Source organism: Musa acuminata, chromosome BXJ3-2 (assembly GCF_036884655.1).
Source record: "Musa acuminata AAA Group cultivar baxijiao chromosome BXJ3-2, Cavendish_Baxijiao_AAA, whole genome shotgun sequence".
Lineage (NCBI taxonomy): Eukaryota > Viridiplantae > Streptophyta > Magnoliopsida > Zingiberales > Musaceae > Musa > Musa acuminata.
In genome coordinates this window covers 27420286-27445334 of record NC_088350.1, presented here as the reverse complement: position 1 = coordinate 27445334, position 25049 = coordinate 27420286, and the positions used below count along the sequence as shown (strand labels likewise).

Genomic DNA, 25049 nt, shown 5'->3' with positions numbered 1-25049 from the left:
TGTCTCTTTAGTTTTATTCTAAAACTAAATGAACAAAACAGAGTTCTTTACAAATTTTATATCAATTATTAACATACAATAAAATTTGTGAAGTTTCTCAAAATAACCTTACATTAATAATTTTTTTATAAATAATATATTAATATTTTATATTTCTCAAATAAAGGTATAGTAAACATTTTTAATCTTGGGTAGAGCTACAATAGAAAAAATAAACAATCTAATAACCATCCATTAATGAAAATTCTAAATGCCAAAAACTAAATACCTTTTTTTTCTGATAAAATATAGTAAAATTCTTAAGTTTGTCGCGACATAAATACTTCCGAAATTTAGAAGGATAAATACATAATCACTAAATTTGCCACTTGGTCAGTGATATAGTTAAATGGAATCAATTTTTAGTTTCTTCTTTCTTCTCTCATTGATTCATTGAAGTTAGATGGAATCAAGGTGTGGTCTCCCACTCGTGCCGAGATTGTGCTCGGCGTGCCGCTTGGATTCATTATTTATGTTGACCGACCAAGTGAGGCTGTCTTTTTGTTGTTCTCTTGAGTCGTCTCCATCATCCCTTTTTTGCGTTTGTACAAGAGGTTTGGTGATGATAACGATGTGACCACTTTCGAGCCTGGATCGGGCTCAGCGAGCTCAAGCTCGGGAAGACCGACGCGTATTTATACGGCCTTCTTATTTGTAGTTTTCCTTTCTTTTTTTCCCAAAAGTAAACTATACATTAATTTACAGCCTTTGAGCCCTTTTTTTTATTATGAATGGGACGCATTCTTCCCGATCGGATAGCATGCAATGAACACGGTACATCACAGTAGCCGTATCGTCGATTGGCAATCCAAGAACTGGAAAGCGCGTTCACTTACGCGCTGAGGTGGAATTCATTATCCCTCTCTCTCTTGTGCGAAACCGGGCGTCGCTTAGATAAGAGACGTGGACATAAAAAGGCTTACCCAATTTTTTTTTTCTAGGGTTCAAAGAACGGAGTCGTTATATATATATTTTTATTTTTTATAAAGCTAATTACACATTATCCTTTGTAATTAGATTTCTTTAAAATCATAATCCTTATATTTAAAAAATTTATAATTATAAAAATAAAATATTTAATCTTATTTACTCTAATGTTATCGGTTTTATCAACAAAAGATATAACACGTAACAACATATATAAGAATAATACGAAAATAATAGATAAAAAATAATTTCAACGTCTCATGTGAGATAATTCTACAATTGTATTAGCAGAAGGTAAGGCAAGGGTCCTACATCCCATCCCGCTAATATAGATTCAAAGTGACACTTGAGGAAGATGACAGAGAGCGATGATGAAAAATGAGATAAAGGAAATGAGAAAATGAATGAAGGCGATAGTCATGTCGATGCAAATATAGAGTGTTTACATTGATGTAAATACCGAGCGATAAAAGATGGAAGAAGGATGAGGGATCAAGGAAGAAGGATGAGTATTACTTTGCTTTTATGTTGGTGTCATTTGCATCGATACGACTGTTGTCATCGTCCTCTTCCTCTTCTTCTTTTGTTTTATTTTTGTTGTTGCTTTTATTTCATATCTCTCTATCGTTCTTCCTCATCCCTCATCTTTAAAAAAGTTACGTAAGTCCCTCAACTCCACAGATCCAACTTCAAAGACATTCCTATGCCATTCTCGTTCACAACTATGTCATTCTTGTCAATTACAATCATAATAATCACCAGCAACCCCTAGACATGTCAAACGTCCACCACAATATATATTAGCCAACTAAAAAAAAAACGTAATTATAAATATTAAAATTATTTTTTTACTTATTTTCGTGTCATTCCTAATATTTATATTGTTACATATCATATCTTCCGTCGATAGAAATAATGGTACTAAAATAAATAAAATAAAATTAATTATAATGATCTTAATGTAAATCTTTTAAGTATAGTCTGAAAAAATTAAAGAGAACGAGGATAGTATGTAATTAGTTATTTTTTTAAGTCCCCTCGATAAACAAAACAAAAACAACATAAATCGAATCACATTAATTAAAACCATCTCGAGAGCGTGGGGCGAGTGATGGAGAGAGAGAAGAAAACACGCCCTCTCCGCTCCGCTCCACAGGTTCATAACGGGAACTATAAGAGCGAGCAGAGCAGCCATCGATTCGCCCCGATCTCTCCTCCCCTGCTTCTTCCTTTCCCTAATCCAAGCCTCCGAACTCCTCGATCGATTTCGCCGATCCTCCTCCGCTTTGGATGCCGAGTTCCTGACCGAAAACTAAGGAGAAATAGATTGACCTTGAACGGATGGATTCGTGGACGCACTGGCTCCAAGAAGGGGGTTCCGCGTGAGCCGGGCCGTGGTCGAGATGCGAGTGGTCGACGGGAAGGGTGGGCTGTTGGTGGCGGTGAGAAGGTTGTCACAGTGGCCGGCTCGAGGGAGCGGGTGCCATTCCTCGCACGGTATGCCATCCCTCGTCTCGTCTCTGCTCGTTAATCGATGCGCTTGTACTTGTGTCGCTGTGAGTTCGGATGACACGAAGCTTGTATGCCCATTCCGTTCGTCTCTGTCTGCGCTTGCGTACTCTCTTCAATGATTTCCGACAATTTGTACGGCATTTTAAGTTGGATTTAACGACCGGACGCTTTTTGCATTGCTTTGTATGGAGACTTAGAAATTTGTCCCAAACTATATGTTGTTTTCTACGCTGAATTTTCTTTCATCGGTACTTCTTGCAGGCTAGCTAAAAATTTGGTTAAACGTGTGCAATGCTTTCGAGAAGCCTTTATTGCTTGATCTGAAACAGTATTTTTCATCTTTGGGAGATTGAAAAGGTGTATAAATTTATATTAATTACCTTGTGTTTTCTACAGCTGAGGTCGTGACAGGATCGACAGCTTGGCTTGGCAGAGGTCTGGCATGCGTTTGTGCCCAAAGAAGAGAGATTGATGGCCGTCTATTATTAAATTTGACCCCTTCTCAGGTAATCACAACTAGCATTAACAATCAATTTTCTGCATAAAAAAATTTGATGGAACAAAAAGGTGTCCTATTGTATCACAATTCTTTGTCATAAAAAATAATGTCACGATTAGGAATGAGTATTATGGTCATATTCGTCATCTATGGACACAATAGTTGATAAGAAAATTTGATTATTTCTATGTGTATATGTGTGTGCGCACGCATGCACGCAAGCTATTAACAAACAGTGGGCTTGATGATCTCTTCTCCTTTTATTATTGACTATTGTCAGTAATTCTCTCCCATATTGTCTGAGATACACACCTTTGTGTGCATCCATGGCAGTGGAGAGTGATGTGTTGCCTATTTACAGTTAAAATTGTTAGTAGCTATCAGGCCTTCTGCACTTCTCGTCATCTATTCACCTTCAACTAGCTCTTTTAACTTTTTGGTGTGTTTGCAGGAGGAATGTTTGCGAAGGTTACAAAACCGAATTATTGTTACTTATGATAGTTCAAATAAAGAGCATCAGGTACTATAGTAATTATATTTTTCAATAAGCTATGAACACTGCCAATGCCAATCCTAAGCCCGGATAAAAAAAATGGAGTGTTGCGTTAAGTCACTGACAATCAATGTAAAATTATATTAGATTTTATGAACATAGATCTTAACCAATTATTTCAATGGCGATAAATCCATGTAGCTGACCCTTAATAGTTGAGACATACGACTTTGTTATTATTGTTATTGTAACAAGCTATAAACACAATAATAAATTAAAAATAAAATGTTATGATATTAGATTTATCTTTTCAAATCTCGAAAAAAGTATTCCAATAACCTAAAATTTCTTCTCATAATGAATGATCTCTAAACTAGTAATAAATGATTCTTTAAACTAACTACAATTGCAGAAACTTTAACTCTAGTTGTGTACAAATAAAAACTCTCAATCCCGTAATACAAATGGTAACAGTTTGGTATATGGCTTTGGAAATTTGTACTGCAGATATTACGCCTTTTTACTTAATTTCTAGACTTGTACATAATCTGATATCAACTGCACTATTGTGTTTAACTTGTAAATGGTCAGGTGCTATGGTTTCTAATTTGCCATATTTAAACAATTGTGGCTTGCCTCGAGAGAACAGTTAGTGCCCTCATTAGCTAACCTTAGTCAATTTCATCTAAGCTCTCAAAGAATTGTCTTTTTGTTTCCTTGACCAGATAATTGAATGACTCTTGCCGCATAGACAGAAACCCAAACTTTTTTCTTATTGCAAGTAAATATGTTAGGATTTTTTACTTATCACAAGCAAGAAATTGACATTGTTTCTGGATGTTAATATTTTAGCAACTATCTTATAGTTTATCTTTACAATCATGAGACATTGTAGGAAGCACTATGGGCCCTCTGGTATTATGCTTATCCTGGAGTGGAACTCCATGGTCTCATATCTAACCAGTGGAAGGAAATGGGATGGCAGGGAAAAGATCCATCAACTGATTTCAGGTACCGATATTTGTGTTACCTATTTAATATCTATCTTGCTTAGTTAACCACCTACATCTAATTTTATAATTTCAAGTGATTTTTGGTTTTTGTGCCACAGAGGAGGTGGTTTCATATCTTTGGAAAATCTATTATTCTTTGCCAAAAACTATCCTGTAAGTCCCATTTTGTTTGCAAAGCAAAAAAAATCACAAAGTATATTTTGCATAAGAAGAAAACCATTTTTTGTTTGCAAACAATAATTTCAGCGCTTGATGTCAAATAAATAGTTCAATATATTCTAACAAAATTTTTCATATTATGTTTGTTGTTGAAGTTTAAAGGTGTCTTTTAACCCAGAGTTGTGGATAATTAGCTTCTTGGCATGACAAGTTGAGGTCCACTGAAAAGACTTCTACTAGTTATCACAATAGTTTGCAGATGACTGCTTGGTGTCTTTGATACAACTTGCCATCATAGTTCTTACCTTTTCTTAATGGCTTCTCTATCTGTCATCTTTGGTTAACAAGTCTCTCTGCAGAAATCCTTCCATGCTCTTCTCCGAAAGCAAGAGGGTGTCAGAGCCATGTGGGAATATCCATTTTCTGTAGCTGGTGTAAATATTACATTCATGCTCATACAGATGTTTGATCTTCAAGCTGGTTTGTACTCTCTTGATTGCAATAAGTTAATGAAGGCCTTTTAATTAAAATTTTGTAGTTATTTCCACAAATTTAATATTTAGATTAAATGGTCTATAAGGTTTCTCGTAATCGTTTATCTATCCTGTTAGGATCATAGCTGTACCTTTCAACTAGTTAGTAACTAATATGTTGTTGACTTCAGGAAGACCAAGGTCGATGGTTGGAGCAATTTTCCTAAAGCTACTTTTAGGTATGTTTCGAGATTACCCCTGTAACAAGTTCTTTGCAGAGATGTATACAATAGATGAGATTGTGTTTGCATCTTTTTCTTCTTCTGTACATGTTTTTCGAAAACATGTAAAGTTGACCTATAAGCTTAAACCTGTTTCGAGTTACCCACTTAATTGTTATTACCTCATTCTGAAGAGATATTATCATCCTCAGTACGAATGGCTTTGGCATTTGACAAAATAATTTGTCACAATATGCTTCAGAAAATGAGCGAGCTTTTGACATGTTGTACTGCATAACTTTCAAGATGATGGATCAGCAATGGCTTGCCATGCATGCCTCCTACATGGATTTCAATGTACGCTGCTCTCACCATCCCTTTGAGTTCTTCCTTTTTTGTGCAAACAATTTGTCCTATTAATTTTTGCTGGCCTCCTCCAGCTGGTTATGAAGTCAACGCGTCGTCAACTTGAACGAGAGCTCCTCTTGGAAGACACCCAAAGAATCGAGGACATGCCTTCCTACAGACTCCTCAAACGTTAGGAACCATCTAACTTTGTACTTCACAACGACGAATCAGTTTTTTTGCATGAATTCTCAGAATTTTCCAATTTGTCGATACTGTCCTTTGGTTTCAAGTTGTCTGAATCAAATGTCCAAGTAATTCAAGGCAATGTCAGCCATGGAGAATGAGTCTGGGGCATTCGAATGAGTTTCTTTTGAACCAGAATGCCAAATACTTGCTATCCAAAAGAACATTGATTCAGAGTGACTTATTTAGTTCGATGTGTATCACTGCTGGTGGTCACTCTCATCCTTTTCCATCACCAACTCCATGGCACAAGCGGTGAAAGCAGTGCATTTAATGGACATGTTCGAGCATACCAGAATTATGCCATTCTTCATCTTTAAACTTATTAATAATTATTTTTTTTATGTTTAATTACTCGTCTCGTTGGTAAAGTGACAGACGTTTGATAATTCCACATGAAAGAAAGTACATGCGGTGATGGAAGCCACTGTTTTTAGGTTATTGGGCCAATCAAGAATTGGGTTTAAGTTGAGTTTGGATTAAAATCTCGGCACTAAATGATGATTATAGTGGATCGAGTTTTTTGTGCATCGATGTTTAAGCTGCATTTGATATTGTTTCATTAACTTCGGAACTGGTTTGAATATCTAAATTATTAGTCAGGCTCGAATAGGTTCGACTCGGTCGTAGGCATGTCCAGTTGGAGCTCGACTTATTCAGTGGACAAAGATGTCCGCGTTGACAACATGCCGAGTCGCGTTTGAATCAGTTGGCATTTGGTTCGGCGCCGACTTTGACTTTTAGTTGGCATTTAGTTCCGGTTCATCTAAGTGGGCCCTTCCTCTTGTTTGATTGTTGATCCAACTAGCACTCCTAGTATCGGGAAACATGAGAGATTTAATTTGCTTTTCCTCTATATATCGTTTACGTCTGTCGTTGCGATAAAATTGCTTGCCAATATATCATATGGGTTTACTTTTCTAACCTAATTGAAACAACCTGTTTGGTTTTCGAATTTAATTAAATGGGTCAAATCAGTGCATTTAGTCAACCCTCCCTCCTCCTTGGGATTCTAACCCAAGTACTCTTTTTGGTTTTAGTTGGTCGACGAAACAGTGTGGCAGTTAACTTACCCCACCATGTCTGGTTTAAATTATTTTCGTCATATAACTAGTAACATAGTATTAATTTTAATGTAGCGTTTTAGTATAGTTTTGAGTAGAAATTAACCTCTCAAAAACAGGACATGTTAGAATATTACATTAAGTTTAATGTTCTCAGCCTTAGTTGACAGCCGACGTGGAACGACAATTCTGTCCAAGAATCTTCCGCACCTCCACGACGACCGCGGCTTCTTCGAGGTCTCGTATCATCTGCATCGTTACAGACGGCATCCAGGTAAAAACTAGTCGCCCTCCCGATATGCCGTCCTCTGATCATTGGGTGTGATTCGTGCAAATGGTAAATCCTGTTTTAGATAGACAGTTAATCCTCAGAAGTTTTCTTGGTGTCCTCTTCGAAGAGGAGTCGCCGTCTATGAGTCTCGCTACCTCCCTCCCTCCAAATGTCATAAGAAAAAGCTCGCCTTTGCTTGTTGCCCCCGAAATCTCCCAAAATCCCAAGCGCCATGGCGACCTACGGCGCGGTGCTCCGGCGCTCCGCGGCCGTCGTCGAGCGCGCCCGTGCCCACGCCAGATCCACCCGCAAGGCCCTCGCCCGTTTCGCCCGCCCCCAGTCCTTCGCCGCGCCGCCCGACGCCGAGGCCGCTGCCGTTCGCGCCGTCCGCAACCTCGCCACCTTCCGCCTCTACTACACCCTCCTCCTCTGGGTCCTTCTCCTGGCGTCCCTCTTCCCCCGGCGGCGCGCCGCCATGCTCTTCCTCATGGCCGCCTCCAAGGTCGCCCTCTTCTACGGCGCCCTCCTCAAGGCCTTCCCCACCTCCGCCCTCCTCCGCAGGGTCATCGACCGCAGGCTCGTGGTGGCCCTCGCGCTCGCCGTCATCCTCATCGAGCTCGCTCTGACCCGGTCCCTGCCGCAGCTGCTACTCGCCGTGGGTATCGGGTTGCCCATCATTCTGCTCCACGCGGTTTTCCGGGTGAGGGACGATCTGCTCGAGGACGGAGACGAGAAGGCACCGGCGGTAGGCGGCGCAGGCGAATTGGCTTCCGTCTTGTAGAAAAAGGAGGATCTTGAATTGGGATCGCAATAGTTAGCAGAGTCATATACTTTTCTTTCATCAAAGCGGAGCCATCGTTGCTTCTTCTCGTCAAGAAAAATCACACCTTTACAATGTAAAGCATCGAGATGTAAACAATGCTTGTTGATGTGGATGGCTCACTGTTTCATGGCAATGTTCTCTTCCGGAAACCGAGTTGCAGAGACAGTTTCAACATGTCATGCTTCTGAACATTCAGGAACTCGAAAATTTGGGATGAAGAAGAGGATCAGATGGTGGTGGCTTGATAACATAGTAGCTCGCTTTTTGATTTCAGAATCCAACAGTGTCTAGTGATGCAATGGACAAGCTTGTAAGGGTTGAAGAACAACCAGAATCTAGCAGAGATGGCAAAGTTTGCATTGTATATGGTGGTATGGAGCAGTGGATGTGTCATGTACATGAACATGAGCTCAAAGAAAACAGATAAAACACTGCAGTCTGGTTCTTGTTCTTCATCAGCTTCTGACTCTCTCAACTTCCCTTCTTATCTGAGGATCCTCTTCTCTTATTTGTATCTTTTTATCCAAAAATGAAAGGTGTAGAAATGACCCCTCACATCGAGGTTCAGGAAAAAGAATGAATTGAGGGGTCATTCCTCTCTCGATTCATGAGAATATTTACCCGTTGAGCAGACTGGGCTAGTCAGTGTTAGTAACCTTAATGCTTTCTTGATAAATATGAAAGTCTATAATCCAAAAATTCCTTCAATTAAATGTGGATATTTCTTATTACATTAAGGATCATCCACGGTGGTCGGTGTGGATTCCTCTTTAAAGAACCCAAAACAGCTAATGAATTAATTTTAATATGGATGTTTTTTGTTTTGACACACCACTTGTTTTTTTGTGGCCTTTAATCTCTCAAAAATAGAAATAACCTGTTGGTGAACCTTTACGTCATGGTTGAGGAGTAAGCACAGCTCACTCCGATCCTGAATGTGCAAGGTTGCTCGTGCGGAGACTTGGGTGACAAAACTGGGCGTCGGGTTGGGTGAAGTCGCAAGCCTTGTCGCCTACTTCTTCGTCGCCGAGCCCCTGTACACAGGTCGAAGTCGAGAGAGGGATTTCCCGACTCAACCCCTCTAAAGGCTAAGTTACGCTTGAGTAGAATAAGAAAGAGTTCCATGTTCAACATCCCCCTTCATTGGTCAGAGGGTTGGCTTTTATACCTGCGACGGGGCGGTTGGTCTACGCGATTCTTTAATGATTGTCGACTCCTCGAGAGGATGACTTGTACCCTATAGACTAGCGTCGATCGACCCGTACGGGTCAACGCTGTGCGGCACTGTCCTGAGTTTCATTGAACGGCCCCGGGGTGTCCGGCACTATCTTAAGTTTTGCAGAACGACTTCAGGGAGTCTAACGCCGAACAACATGGAGGTCACATGATCGCCTTGTCTGGGACTGAGGTGTCGCTTTTTATCAACTCAAAGGTTCTTTGTGTGTTGTCACGTGGATGGTGCCAAAATATACCATATAGTAACCTTGGCCTCATAATAGAGTACACATTTACTGTTTTCATACATATACTCAACAGTCAAAATATTAATTGTATCCTTTCTTAAAATAAAATGAATCTCCGTTCCGAAGTTACAACAATCATCGTAATTTAATTTAATCCAACTCAAATTTAGGTTTTTCCTACTTAATTCTCAATCAGCACACAAATAATAATTTTATAGAATACTTTTTTATTATTTATTTTAAAAGTGTACTACTTTAAAAATCTCTTACAAAAAGCTTCATGTTTATCGGAGCATAGTATAGACTATAGTTCCGGATGCCAATCTTATCTTCAAATAACTAAATTTTTAGAAGATTTAACCTGATTAGTTAATCGATGGATACTACTATTATCTTCCTGATATTCGTGAGTGAATTTAGATGAACTTAGTAATTAAATAAAAAATATTTTACTTTCTTATCATCTTCATGTGATGCATGTAAAAAAAAATTCAAACAAATATTAGATTACGTAATCTTCTTTAATTGAATAAGATATATTTAGATTTTAATTATGATTATTCACTAATAAAAATAATCAAACTACAAAGTATATTCTACGATTCAATGATATTAAAAAGTATGCGTATCTAATTTTTAATTATGTTTATAATTGATATCAGAATCATATTTAAAATCGAAATATCTTATATCATAATTCTAGTGTGTTTGTATTTAAGTCTATTTATGAGTATCCTTCAGTTATGAAAGGATTTTTTTTTGTGTTATGTATTTCGATCACGTGGTGTGTGCAGTATTCATCCATAGTCGGCTGTTTGCGGGTAATGAAGTTTTCTTGCTCACGCAGATGAAGCCGTCGATGATAGGGTGTTGCCTGGTTTTGATCGACGGGCTACCGTGGGCTATCGGTGGTAGCATTGTGGAGGGCAACGACCCACTGTGGTTGTCGGCCCTACTGTAGGCAGCGCCTGCGCAGGCAGCGGCGTGCATAATCACTGGATGTGTAGGCGTCGCAGTAGAGGGTGGCTTGCGACAGGAAGGGAGTTGTCACGGACCACGGCAGAAGGATCGCCACGAACACTGTGTCACGGCAATGAGACTTGGCCGCATGCTTGCCAGCGGTCGAGGTTGGTGGCTAGAGGCGTTGGTTTTGGCCACTTGGGTCGAGTCATCGTTGCATGGAAGGTCCTGGCGGCAAAGTACGTCGTCGGTCTGTCCTCAACCGTCTGCTTGGCCGCAATTGAGGTCTAAGGAGTCGTCGGAGGCTGTGCGATTTGGGTGGTTCCGCAGCGGCGTAGGCGCGATGGCGGAGGCCATAGCGATATAGGGTGCCGGCGAGCGACAAACGACGACGACGACATAGCAAAGGCGTCGTGGGATAGGTGTCGCGACGGTGTTTGCAGGCCACGACCGACATTGACAGGACACTGGAGGCCACGCTTGACAGCGTGCAGACGGCCGTCATGAGGAGGCCGTGCGTCGATCGTGCACTGCAGAGAAGCCGCGGGGACGAACCGACCGCGGGGAAGGGGGTAGGGGATTTTGGTCAAAATCAAGCTGGACCAAATCTTACACCGAATATGATTTTGACCAAGTTAGATTTTGACCTCGATCAAAATCCAATTTTGATCAATGCGACCTGGTCAAATATAGATTTGTCTATGATTTGGAGCCCTAATTTTGGCCGAATCTAGATTTTTGACCTTCATCGACCTTAATTTTGACTGAACCCTATTTTGACCAGCTCCGAGTTTGATTGATTGCACTGGCTGTTGGACCTAATTTGGGTGGCCTAATGCTGGGTTGTCCAATTTGTTGTGGCTGGTCCAATTAAATAAGACTAATTGACCCATTTGGATTTTTCACAGAATTAATTAAAAAAATAATAATAAGTTCTTGAAATGATAATAACTTCTTGCCTGAAATCTGAACACTCCATAGATGTGTTTCTCACCAGTCCTACATCTTTGGTCCACATTACTGTAGCTTAAATCATTTGTTTATCTTATTCCTTCATCATCTCAGAACCTAATGTTTGCACAATGAAACAAACATGTACCACAGTTTATTGCAAACTCTCACATCTCTCTTGACAAATGTGGGTTAAGGAACATCCTGTTGATCATGGAGGCATTTATTGGGAGTTTATCAAGTGTCTGAGACAAATCATGTTGTATGTTCAGGAGCTTGTCTGAGACAACTCCTTTTTGTTGTTTTGTCACTTATGAGATCCAATCGAACATGTTTCTTCTTCCTCATCCACATTGATATTTCAGTTTTTTGGGAAGAAAATTTTGTTCTTCGATCTTAATGTACCTTCACAAGAAGTTGTTGCTTGTTTCCAGCACTGTTCATGCTTTTGTGCAACTACAGCAGCCAATGGTGCAGTTTTCTTCTAACTTGTCATTCAAAATCTACTCTTTATATTTAATTGGAAATATATAGGCTGTGTTGCTGAGGCAATTTAGCATAATCAAGAAGATAACATGGCCGGGAAATGGCATATTTAGCATACTGAGGATATCCAAATACTGTTCATGGAAAAGCCATTAAGGTTGATATAATCTCACTAATGCTATTATTCCTTGGTAATTACTGTGCAAAACCATCAGGTTAATTGAACATGGGCCTGTCTAGCTCACCTAACAATTTTTTTTTGGTACAAAAGCTCACCTAATATTATAGAACACTTGAAAAGTACCTCAGGTGGTATGCTTCACAAGCCACAGGTTTCTTGAGGATGCCTTTCAGCCAATCTAATCCCACACTCCACAGATAGACTTGGATGCTTCATTCATTTGCACAAACCCACACTCCACATGCATAACAGAGTATAGAAACAATCAAAGAATAAATAAGCTAGTGGTGGACATGATTCATATGATTCATGGGACAGTGGTATCCAGTTTGCAAGACACACTGTTGCACTGATGAACATCTCAACCTAAGGGATGGCAATGAGTGGCTTGTGTGTGCATGACATTGATGGGATTCTAGCACTGCTACTTGCACTTCTTGGACCACCTCTTTGCTGTCGCTTCAGATTTGGAGGCTGGTGTTTGTTTCATTATGTGGCAGAGGGAGGACCATTTGAAGGCCTTGATGTTGTTCAAGTGTCTCATTTCATACAAACCTCTACAATAGGCTGCAAAGTCTAATATTATTAGGGATGTAATGGCTTCATGACTTATTCTGTTCAAATCATTACAAGTAATGCCAAGATGAAGAGATGTTGCTTGTGTCCACTGATCAAATTGAGCTCTTGAAGCAAGGGAATGACTCAACACAAGCTGAGATTGAGAAATTGATAGAACAAAAATAAAAGGGGATATCTACAAAGCCACAACACCAATATAGATGTGCTTCAATAGACATTATATTAGTTAGTGCACTCCTAGATAGTTGATAGGTATCATGTTCAAGTTCATGTGATAATATTTATATGCCATTTAATAGAATTAAAAATTAAATATTTTGAAAACATCACTGCAGAAACAAAGCTTGATGTCTTAGAAATATATAAGTGAACAGCTCAAGTGACCATCAATGCTATATTATCATTTCAAATTAATTATTATATATCATAAATTAATTTATCATATATATATATATATATATATATATATATATATATATATATAACCCAAGTGCTTACCTAATATATGCTACTCTAATTAATCTTCCTTAAATGATTTCCTCTTGACTGTTGAAGGTATTTGAAGAGAAATATATGTTTTTTATACTTGAAATATTTTCTTTGATTCAAACTAACTACTAACAACTATGATAAGCAATGGCTAATGACATACACACAATTTTCAAAGTTGAATTTCTACCCTTCGCATTTAATCTTCATTGGTTATTGTTAATTGAAACTCTAATTGATATTAATGTATTTTAAAACTTGTTAAGATGTTAAGAATATGTTTTACAATGACTTCTACTCATATCAGTTGCATTAGTGAAATATAACCCATGGAAGATGCAAGTTTACTTAGTGGGCTCCTCAAAATATAAATATTCCATTGCTTTCTCCTTAGTTTTAGTCTTTAGCATTTTAGAAATGTGAAATTAATTTCACTGAGTAAAACTAGTTAAAATGGCTGAAGTTAGGTTAAGTGTCCTCTCCAATAATTGCATGTATTGAATAATAGTAAGAAGACAAGATGATTTAAATCAAAAATATAATTGGAGAGGCTAACACATAATAATTATGTGTCAAATGCTTGTGATAATATTAATGAATCATGAATCCCTAATGTCAAAAAGAATTAGGAGGAGAGCTAGATTAAAAAAATAAAAAATCAGTTTCCATGGATTAAACATGTCAATAAAGACTTTAACTTTGTGGTCAACTAAGTTCAAGTTAGATACATGTCTTTTCATGTTGTACACCTTCATTGCTTCTTAACATTTTTGTCATGGATTTATACCTAATATTAAATAAAACCCCTTTTTTTTTAGGTGAAGAAGCAATTGATGACAAGATTAGTGCAAAAACTACATCAACATAGATCATAGGGAGGGAATATAGACACCCAAATGCATTCTAAAGGACTTCATTCACCACTCAATATTTGTATATTTGTTGAGGGAAAAATATTTCGAAATCAAAAAGACAAATCAAACAATAATAATTAACGAACATATCAAAAAGTCAATATAATATCTAATTATAAGTTCTCTTTAGTTAAATCTGACTTAAGTACAAATCCTGTTATACAAATTTCAAAGATTTTTTTTTATTTTTTTCTCTATTTTTTTAGAATTAATTTCTCACGTCTTACTTTTGTCTTAAAATTTAAAAATATATAAGATATTTTTAGAATAAACAAATAATTCTAAATCACAAAAAGAAATTTCCATTTGAATTTCTAATTCGTCAAGGAAATAGAATCCTAAAAACACTTGACTTCTCCCCACCATCAACACCCCACCCTCTCTCTCTCTCTCTCTCTCTCTCTCTCTCTCTCTCTCTCTCTCCATATATACATATATAATGAGTTGGAGCACTCTATCTCTCCACCCATCAGCACTGCAAGGAGAGACAGCGATGGCAGAGCTGGGGGAGGAGCCCCACGCCATCCCGCGAGTGGTCGCCGTCCTGTCCACCATCCTCGAGAGGCTCGCGGAGCGCAACGACGCCGTACGCCGGCCGCTCGCGCTGCACCACTGCGCCTCGGCCTTCCACGGGCTGACGAAGCCGGCCATATCGGTGCGCAGCTACCTGGAGCGCATCTTCCGGTACGCCAACTGCAGCCCCTCCTGCTACGTCGTCGCCTACATCTACATCGACCGCTTCCTGTGGCGCCACCCCGCCGTGTTCCTCGACTCCTTCAACGTCCACCGCTTCCTCATCACCAGCGTCCTCACCGCCGTCAAGTTCATGGATGACATGTAAGTCAACTGCTACTCTATCCGCGCTTCGATTTCCTCTGAAGCTGTTAAGTTCTTGGAATTAATTCCTTCCTGTTGTTTCTTCTTCACATCATCTTTCCTCAGCTTGCTAACTTCTGAGACTCGGTCGTGAATTAGGAATAAGAGCCTTTCTTGTTCAATAATTCCTGCCTTCTTCTTGCGGGAATTACAGATTCTTTCCTCGTGATGCAAACGCAGACAGACATGTTTTTCCCTGTAATCTTGATCCAATTCTTGATTTGTTTTATCTATCTTTTAGAGAGAGACTGTGAAATATCAGATTTCTTTGGTTGCCTCTTCTCCCTCTCTGCCCACCTCCCAGATGAGATCGAGTAGCGGAAAGGATCCATCTTTTGTTCCATGCTTTGGTCATTAATCTCCTGTTCCTAATAGAATAGAATGTGCCACAAGATAGTTTGATTGGCATGTAGATCCAAATTCTCTGTGCTTGACAATTAAGATCAAATCTGTTGATAGATTTGGACAGATGATAGAATCTTTATCATGCCAAGATGAATTGGACCGCAAATGAAATGTGAAAGTTGGCACAAATCATTTAAGTCATTCGGCAGAAAAGCATGTGCATATAATTGTGCTCTCTTACAGTTGTGCAAAGAGTCAATTAGATGGGGGTTTGGTGGGTTTAGATGGCATCGTATAACTCCAAATAAACCACGCATCCATCTCTAAGATTACATCAAGAAGAAGATATTGCCATGTTGGTATCTGATAATTAATTTAGTGGTGTCTCGTTATTATTGGCACACTGTCACATCTTTATTTTGATGTTAACCAGAAGGAAAAAATAATAACAGAAGTCATGTAAACCAGTTCGCAATGTTTTCCAGTGTTTTATGGTGACATCCTACCTTAATCCCCATGTTGACAGTCGTGTGAGTCCCTTTAAAGGATATTTATTTGTTGATCATTTTTCCAAGAAAATATGGTTTACATGTCATGGGTTTTGGCCACCAATTAATTTATTGCTGCTGTTGTGTTCATACAGATACTACAACAATGCATACTTTGCAAAGGTGGGGGGGATCAGCTTGATGGAGATGAACTACCTGGAAGTGGATTTCTTGTTTGGGGTGGGTTTCGAGTTGAATGTAACCCCTGTCATCTTCAGCTCCTACTGCTCGACACTTCAGAGGGAAATGTACTTGGAATCACCTGCTTCTCCTCCAAGGTTGCACTGCTGCTTGACAGAAGAAGAATCCAGCAGCTGCCAGCAGAAGCAGCAGCTTGCTGTCTGAGGGCTGTCTTTTGGTACATAAACATAGATCAGCGTGTAGTTAGATGCATGATGGACAGGTCGATACCACCGCTGCCTCTACTTTCGGGTTCCATGGATTCCAACCTCTGGGCATGTGACAGTCATTTTTATGCTTCTCTTTTTCTGTAGGTTTCTTATCTGGTAAATGGTTGTGTACAGAATGGGATTCTCAGTATGCCAGTTGAGGTCTTTCATTTGGTTACTGGTTCATGTTCAGTGAATGCTTTGTGCCAACCACTGCTACAATGGTAATAATAGTTTGAGATCTGGAATGGGTACTCTATGGTGTATATTATATTCATGGTAGGCATAGGTTCTTGGGGAAGGAACAATATGAGTGGGGTGCATCAAACTGGTGGGATCCTGGAAAAGCCACTGGCATGTTTGGCATGTTATGGAGAGGGAGAGGGAGAGAGAGAGATGGAGAGAGGCATTGTCCTGCTAATTAGTTTGTGAAGGCAGCACTTTGCTGCTACAATAACTACAACAAAAGTGCACACAGGCCATTTGGAGAGAACGTGGTATTGGAACTTTGGCTTGGCACTTGCTAAAGTAATCAAGAAAAGCAGCTGGCCATTGGAAGGCCATGTGAGCCTTCCTCTCTCCTCATGCATCCCCCACATGGCCCTCCTCACCCTGTCCTCCACAGTGCTCTCTCTCTATCTCTCTCTCTCTCTCTCTGCATCTAGCTATTGGAATTTTATTATTTAGGCTTTTGGCACTCAACTTTGCGATTTTTCTTTGGCAAGCCGAATCGCACAATCCAACACCAGAGGAAACTGTGTACAATAGAGATCAAAATTCTACAAGTTTTAGCTGAAATATGGCAAGTGAGTCGAGTTTATCAATAAGGTGTCGTTGATATATGTAATGGGAAGTGTGATGGTTTTGGAAGCAAAGAAAAAGGATGAATTGGTTGGTACTTATTGTCATTACTCAGCGAGCTGAATTATTTGGGTCCCTTTATCTATCGGACACGCTTGAATAGAGTTATTATATTGGTAAAAAGGTTTGAAATGAGTACAAATAATACGAAAATATATATCGAGTTTTGGACACTTGGGTAGATAATCTGCTTGGAGCATAAATTAAACGAAATACACAGATATACCTGTATAATCTTTCTCATGTCACACACCTGCAGGTTTCTCTTTCTTCTCTTTGCTCTCCATCAATCCAATATGGCGCCCAAACTGCACACCCCGGATCATCATCATCCCTACGCTGTGGTACGTTCTCCGCCATGCTCCTTACCTCAATAGCAGATGTTGCACTGGCATTGCCGATCTTGGTTTCATCTCGTCTGTGTTTCGGTTTTCCAGATGATTGCTGCCGCAATCCGGTTCTTGCCGGAGGAAGGAGGCTCGACGGAGTAGGCGATATCCGACTGCATCCGTGCCAATTACGATGGCATCCCGTGGGGGCACGACACGCGCCTCCCTTACTACCTCGACAAGCTCACCAAGCGGGGAGAGTTTGTCGTCGGCACGCCAGGCCAGTACACGATGGTCAACGATGACAGGTAGACTGTTCGGGCATCGATGGCTCCTGGCCCTCGCGATGCTGAGTTAAACCTTGACGACATGTCAGGGACATCGAAGACGACACCTGCTCCCAGAGGAGGCTCCACTAGGTCACGTTAGAATTAAACTTGTCATTATATAGTGTATCAAAATAGAGATGAATCAAATATTTATAGAATGATAAATCAAATTAGCTATTGACTGTTGAAAGAGTCTTTGAAAAAGAATGATTTATATTAAATATAATTAATATAATATATTTATGAAAACTATATAAACCTCATAGGATCATGAAACATGCAGTGTTATTAAAATTATAAAAAACTTTGAATGAAACATAAAAGATTTTATCGTATACTATTCTTCCCTTGTGTGATAGATGTATTTCCTAATTCGACATGACGAGGACAGGCGCAAAGCAGCTAACGTTGTGGAGCAGCAAGATGATGGCGGTGGCGGTGGCGGTGGCGGTGACGGTGGAGATGGTTCCTCCGTTCGCAGACTTCGAGGAACGCTGTCCCAGAAGAGGACTAGAGTTAATCTAATGATGACCAACAGGAATCAGAGCCAACATCAACAGAAGATGGTGGTGGAGATGGTTGCCTGGTGCAGACATACCATGGAAGGCCTCACAAGAAGGCGTCTCCCCGGTGCCTACGAACTCCTTGGAGACCGCAGACGCGCCCAATCTTCGTCGCAGCCAAAGCCCATCGGATATAGTAACGTCGGCGACGGCCTTTCGACGCCTCCACATGCCGAGACTCTGCCTTCTGAACCAGACAGACAATGTCGAAGGAATGGAGAACGTACTTGCATTGCCATGTCAAGGGCCACTGGGAACTGCTAACGAAGAAGAACCCCCATCGGTAGATGGGGCTCAACGTTGGCCTCAGACAGAGGCAACTGGCGACGCCAGCAATGGCAAGGGCAAGCACGACGAAGCAGAGCAAGGGATGCTGCACACCAACCGAATTGGCAACGATGGCTTCTTATTTTACAAGCGCCAGGGTCGAGGCCGACCTCCCCAACGCAAGGCAGGTGTTGGAGGAGGCAACAAGCCAAGCCATATGAGTCGGTCAACAATTTGACTTTTTTCGCATGCCGTCGACATCACTATTCCATTCCTATTTATTCCAAGAAAGAAGAATGCTGTAATTACTGAGGATAAAATCTACAAAATGGGAATGCAACATTTGTCCCATGGGATATAATTCTGCGTCGTTTAATAGTGGCAAAGGAGTGTGACTCAGTCCCATCAAACAGAATAAAATACATCACAAATATAAGCTTTCATAACTCATTTGTAACAAGAGGTGTTTGAGTCGAAAGAACGAGTACAAGCATCACCTTGTGGCCACATAATCAATTTTAGTAACATATAATGGAGAAACAAAATGTAAAATATTGCTCTGCATTTAAATGTTCACGCTAACTTGCAGAGGTGCTATTGAGAATGGTGTATGCATCAATGTTCCTGTAAACTAGAAAAAAAAATGGTAGTGAATTATGAGAATGGAAACCTTTCGGTTTTTTTCCGCCAAATCCATTGATTGATTTAAGTAGAATCAAAGTGCATTTCCTATGCTTCCCAGCCCCTCAGGAGAGTTGCACGAGCAACCCTATTTACGCCCAGGGTAAATGCTCCCATGCGAAGGTTGCAGTCATGGGTCTTGCACATTGCCTTGATATTGTTGAAAGCACTCCTCATGTACTTGTGAAGCTCCATGTTCACCTTCTCTTCATCCCACATGAATCCTTGGATGTTCTACCAAGTTCGTAGAGACAAAGAAAATGGTGACCTCAATGTTGCATGTATTGGAAAATCGACTCGGGGTAATGTGATGGAGTACCTGAACCCACTCGAAGTAGCTGACAGTTACACCCCCAGCATTTGCATAAATGTCAGGTAGTACTGGAATGCCCTTTTTGGCAAATATCTATGATCAAAACACAAATAGGAATCAGATTAGCGTCGACCTAGTCTCCTGCCTAGCACACAGGTTCCTTAAAAATCATATTGCTATTTGGTATGTCACATAACATTAGATTTGCTTACTCCAAGAGAACTAATTAAATTATGCTGAAAATTGATAAGACACTGTACCTCATCTGCTTCAGGATCAGTTGGATGATTGGCAGCTTCAACAATGTATTTAGCCTTCACATTGGCAGCATTATCCCTAAGAATATATCAAATAATTTCTGAATGAATACCTAGTAATAGACAACCGTATTTAAACATTAAATGACAAGGACAAAGAAATGAATTTAAGAAAACCACCAGACTTCTATAATAGAAAGAATGATAAACTAGGCCCAACTGTATTCACAAATTTTGGCCCAATGACACACAACACATGAACAAAAAATTCACTTGCTGCCGCCCTCTGGATGAGAAGATCAATGACTTGTAATATGTATCAGGAAACATAAGCGGAAAGATGAAAGTAGAAGAAGGAAAAAAAGAAATTAGCTGCCTACAAATGCTCATGAACTTGATAAAGCTTTGAGCCTCAGATAATATTTAACCAATTATGCTTGATATGCTTGCCTTAAAGCAAAAATCGATGTAGTGTGTGTATGCCTAAACTTGAAAAATCACTCGACTCAACAATGTTTCCCAAAAAAATTGTGAGCCTATTGATGAGAATTTAGGATGATAAAGGACAGATTCTGGCAGTGGTAGGGTAACTAATAAAAAAAAAAAAACATAAGCAGAGGAAATGTGATAAAAACCTGTTCAGTACACCACCCAAGGCACTAGGAATGAGAACATCACATTCATGCACAAGCAACTCGTCCTTATCCAGTGGATCTGCCCCTTTGAAGTCCTTCACAGCACCACCCTCACTTCTATGCTTAATCAAAGCAGGAATGTCTATGCCATTAGGATTTTTGATAGCACCAGTAATATCTCCAATTGCAATCACCTTGCCCCCTTCCTCGTGAAGGATTTGTGCAGCCCATGAGCCAACATTTCCAAAACCCTGAAGATTTGAAAGTATCGAATCACCTTGACATGCTATTCAATGGCAGACACATAAATAGCATGGACATGTTTCGGTCTAGATTCATCTTAGCTACTGTTTTTCTATTCTATTAGACAAGATAATAAGAATCTGACATCAGGTTCACCTGGATAACAAAGGTCGATCCTGAAATAGATTTCCCATGTTCAGCCAATAAAGACTTAGTTGCATATATGACACCTCGTCCTGTAGCAGCTTCCCTACCTAAGGATCCACCAAGATCCTACAACGGCACATGCATAAGGACACATTAGCTGAAAGACTTGAATTTCAACAAGTATCAAAGACCAATATTAATTAGATTTACTTACTATTGGCTTTCCTGTCACAACAGCTGGCGAGTGTCCATGGAACTTGGAGTACTCGTCTAGGATCCAAGCCATCGTCTGCCCAAAAGTAACAAAGTCAAAAATATCAACATCTTGTAACAAATGTACAAACCAGATCCATTTTTCTTTGATGACGGAAAGCAGCTCTACTTGTTTACAGATAATAAACTATCAAAACATAAAATGAGTACCTGGGCATTTGTTCCCATGTCGGGTGCTGGAACATCTGTATGAATTCCAATAAGGTCATGAATCTTCTGTGTGAAGACACGAGTCAGGCGTTCCAGCTCACTCTTACTTAGTTCACTTGGGGAACATCCAATTCCACCCTTTGCTCCACCATATGGTATGTCTGCTACAGCTGTCTTCCATGTCATGAGTTGAGCCAGAGCATTTACCTCATCAGGGTCAACCTTTCAAGAGAGTCACAAAGCAAATTTGAGAATAGCAGAAGCAACCTAAGAAATGCTCCATTAGAAAGAACACTAATAAAATGACTCATGGTGAAAAAGTGGATCTAGAGTTGACTGATTATAGCAGGACTGGCTGACAGCACTAACAAACACCATCTAATGTCTGTACTCACACTTGAGTTACAAGAGGCACAGGAATCAATCATGAATTTCCTCTTGGACTAGTTGTTATCCACAAAGGTGAGAACATTTTCTTTAAATAATGTGTGGTAAAACAGAGAGGGAAAGAGAACTGAGGACTGACACATCAATATGCAACAAGGAAGGTTATAAAGTAAGGAGGAGAAACACTGAAGTTGACTAACATATTCGGCTTGGAAAAGTAACAATTGCAACTTCAATAGTGTTGCACAAAATCAAAGAACTAATTTTTCCAGCCCAACACCTAATGTTTAATTTCTAGCACGATATGACAGGGGAATAGATCTAGCTGGCACAAGCCAGATGTGGAAAGTTCCTTAAGTTCAGCAGGGATTCTCGTACCTATACCGTGCCAAAATGACAGAGCAGAATTTCAAAACTCCTGCCAGACTCGAAAGCATGGTCTAAATATTACATCAACAGAAAGCTAAAATCAGGAACCTAAAAGTCAATGCAGTTGTTCTAAATTCCAGAAGCCTTTGGATCTTCATATCCTCTGCATCGTTGTAATTCATGCCAGCAAAACAAGCATTACTCGATGAAAATTAGCAGAGATAGCATGAAATTTTACTGTTGGCCTTCCTATTGCTTGTGGCTGTGGCATGTGGTGTAATGTGTTCGACTCATCCTAAATGGACTAACAGACATAAGTATTAAGCTTATCAAGTGTAACCAAGTCAGAGAATTAGTTCACTGTAACTTCTTTGTAGAAGTCCTGGAACTCACACTTCCTAATTAGATACTCTTCTGGGAAGACTTTAAATACAACCAACTCATACCGAGTTTCCTTGCTGTCCATGATTTTCAACATTAGATGTCAATATATAGGCATGAAACTCTTCCCAATAACCAGAAATTGCTCAAAGGAAACAGCCGCACTAAGGTCTCCTCCAACTGGAGTCATCCATCACCCACAATGCCAATCAACTACCCCAAAACAAAATTTGATAGGTTATAAGACATATAATAACAGCTCATCAACCATGGGGTGCCTTTTGATGTCCACCAATTTATCTAGTCTTAATAAGTTATTAAAGAACACTGACAAGTACATAATCTACAAGTGAAGTCTACTGGAAATGCTTGGTACAGTAAGTTATTACCAAGAACCAAGTTAAGATAACCAAGCAACCTGACATACTAATTCGCCTAACCTAAAGAAGAAAAAAGATTATCCAACAAATCCCAAGATCAACCAGAAAAAAAACAAGAAAGACAGCAAGTCAAAGCAAACATCAACGATCTGTTGATCAAGCATGCATATTGAACAGGTACCAAATTCGAAGATCCTATGCAATTTTCGTCATTGTAAGCAACAGCAAGACTACGGACGTTCTTATCGTGCCTAATTCTTCCAAGAAGTAAGCAATCTAAATCGAACACGCAAAGACCAACGGAGATGCTTGATTCAGGCCACAAAAACTCACCTCGTGGTGATACCGAATCCCTCCCTTCATCGGCCCACGGGCATTGTCATGCTGGACTCTAAACCCAACGTACGAAGCCAAGGTGCCATCATCCTTGGGGATCGTACACTCCACCTGCAAAACACACCCCCCGGCACACGATCAACACCCAAGAGCTGAACCCAGCTACCAAAAGAGGGGGGTCAAGACACCGGTCCCCGCCCATACCTTGATCTCCCTGAAGGGGATCAACAGGCTCTTCTCCAGCTTGGAATCGAGGCCGAGGATCCGGGCGGCCTGCCGGAAGTTGCGGCTCGTGGCGGCGAGGGCGTTCATGGCGACCGGGGACGTCAAAGAAATCCTTCTGCGAAGGAGAGATGGAGACGGTTGTGGTAGGGGATTGGGGAGAGACGGAGGAGGGTATTAATAGGGCGAAGAGGAGGGTGATCGATTACATTGGAATTGGGATTAGAATAGTATGACAGATTTGGTTAAATGGGAAGGAGGGGGGAATGAAGAGGGAGATGGATGGAGCGATACGGAACGACACATGTCGGAGTAAGAATATTAAAAAAAAAGGCCTTTATAATTAAAATTTAATGTACATTATTTTTTTGGTCAAAAGAGAGAAAAATTATAAATCAAAACTTTACATAAATTTCTTTTATTTTTATTTTCGATATTGTGGAGGGTTGGACTTGTAGTCCTTCAAAGTAAATATAACCTTTGTACTTTACGTTAATTTTAACATTAAAGCAGACCGAGTTCGCGTTTTATTTCGGATTACCGCTTTTGCTACTCGTCCGAAGCCGTCGCCTCGGGCCACACGGTGAGGTGGACGAAACGGGTACGGAACGGATGGGGATGGGAAACGTTTCAGTTGTTTACCTGTTGGCAAAAGCGTTGAGAAACAACGGAGGTGTGTTGACGTGCAAGAGAAAAAGGAAGAAGACGCAAAGAAGCCTTTTTTCACCTCTGTTATTTTGCACGCTGGTGATGACTCGAGCGACGACTAGAAGATGATCACATCCGCTCGTTCCGAATTGGAGGGTGATGGAAGCTAGGAATTGGAAGTCGTTTAAGTGATTAAAAGATAATGCCATGTGATCAAGTGATTAAAGACTAGGAAATATTATATAATGTCATGATTAGGTTGGCTCGCTTCCTAACAATTAAAAAAATCCAACATGATATTAATATTTTTAAAAAATAAAAAAGAAAAAAACACCAGAGGTCGGCGGAGAAGTTGGGAATCGACAGCGGATCCGCATTTGGCGTGGTTGATTTGCGGTGGTCTCGATAAGGACAGCGGCCGCCAGCGTGATAAGGAGCAGCGCCACGTGGTTCCCGCTATGCTGGCGATGACGTGGGTGGATGGACGCGGCGACCGGGCTGAGCTGTTCAAGATAAGCATGGTCCGCTCTCCGCGTCCGTGCTTACGTCACGTGGAACGCCGTGGAAAGAAGCAAGATTTTGAATTCGGGAACGTCTCCTTAAATATTGGATATACTCGAGGACTTCCTATTCGAGATAATGGATGAATAAGGAATGCATGGTACTTAAATGATTATTTTCTTAACATTTTCCAGAATATGACCAATATAGGCAACAAAAAGCAAAACGAAAAGGGAAGGAAAAAAAAAAACTTGTGCAAAGTAGATAGAGCTCGATTGATATGCTGCTTGTATCCGCGAATGGATGTTGCATAGTAATGCAATTTACATAGGGCTCGTGTAATGTTTGTTTAAACAAACGCGTGGAAAATGCATGTTTAATCAATTCAGCTACAACTTGATTGAGACGCTCGTTCAATGCATGTTTATGATTGGGTTGGTCGAATGATGAAGCCACAAAATGAGGACATGTGATGACACAAAGCCAAACACGAGGAAGCCACCACGAAGAA

The 25049-nt window shown here is 40.2% G+C and overlaps 4 protein-coding genes and 1 long non-coding RNA gene across 5 annotated transcripts; 3 read left to right on the top strand and 2 right to left on the bottom strand.

Annotated features, from left to right (window-relative positions):
• Positions 1-2073: 2073 nt before the first annotated feature.
• Positions 2074-6115, top strand: LOC135631270 (uncharacterized). The gene is made up of 9 exons (XM_065138801.1): positions 2074-2463; positions 2875-2984; positions 3429-3497; positions 4366-4481; positions 4582-4636; positions 5002-5122; positions 5307-5354; positions 5599-5693; positions 5777-6115. The coding sequence occupies exons 1-9, from the start codon at positions 2370-2372 to the stop codon at positions 5876-5878; spliced, it is 810 nt and encodes a 269-aa protein (XP_064994873.1). The 5' UTR covers positions 2074-2369; the 3' UTR covers positions 5879-6115.
• Positions 6116-7375: 1260 nt separating this feature from the next.
• Positions 7376-8662, top strand: LOC103975871 (PRA1 family protein D-like). Its single transcript, XM_009390988.3, has one exon. It carries the CDS (start codon positions 7495-7497, stop codon positions 8041-8043), a length of 549 nt encoding a protein of 182 aa, XP_009389263.2. The 5' UTR covers positions 7376-7494; the 3' UTR covers positions 8044-8662.
• Positions 8663-14554: 5892 nt separating this feature from the next.
• Positions 14555-16520, top strand: LOC135631831 (cyclin-P4-1-like). The gene is made up of 2 exons (XM_065139802.1): positions 14555-14945; positions 15973-16520. Exons 1-2 carry the CDS (start codon positions 14602-14604, stop codon positions 16220-16222), a joined length of 594 nt encoding a protein of 197 aa, XP_064995874.1. The 5' UTR covers positions 14555-14601; the 3' UTR covers positions 16223-16520.
• A 1530-nt stretch (positions 16521-18050) lies between these two features.
• Positions 18051-18522, bottom strand: LOC135631832 (uncharacterized). Its single transcript, XR_010494526.1, has 2 exons — positions 18384-18522; positions 18051-18279 (listed from the first exon to the last, which is right to left on the bottom strand). It is a non-coding gene; the product is annotated as an uncharacterized LOC135631832 (long non-coding RNA).
• A 513-nt stretch (positions 18523-19035) lies between these two features.
• Positions 19036-23654, bottom strand: LOC135631830 (glutamate dehydrogenase 2, mitochondrial). The gene is made up of 9 exons (XM_065139801.1): positions 23372-23654; positions 23165-23278; positions 21315-21536; positions 21106-21180; positions 20901-21017; positions 20502-20752; positions 19870-19945; positions 19616-19702; positions 19036-19530 (listed from the first exon to the last, which is right to left on the bottom strand). The coding sequence occupies exons 1-9, from the start codon at positions 23477-23479 to the stop codon at positions 19345-19347; spliced, it is 1236 nt and encodes a 411-aa protein (XP_064995873.1). The 5' UTR covers positions 23480-23654; the 3' UTR covers positions 19036-19344.
• Positions 23655-25049: the final 1395 nt, after the last annotated feature.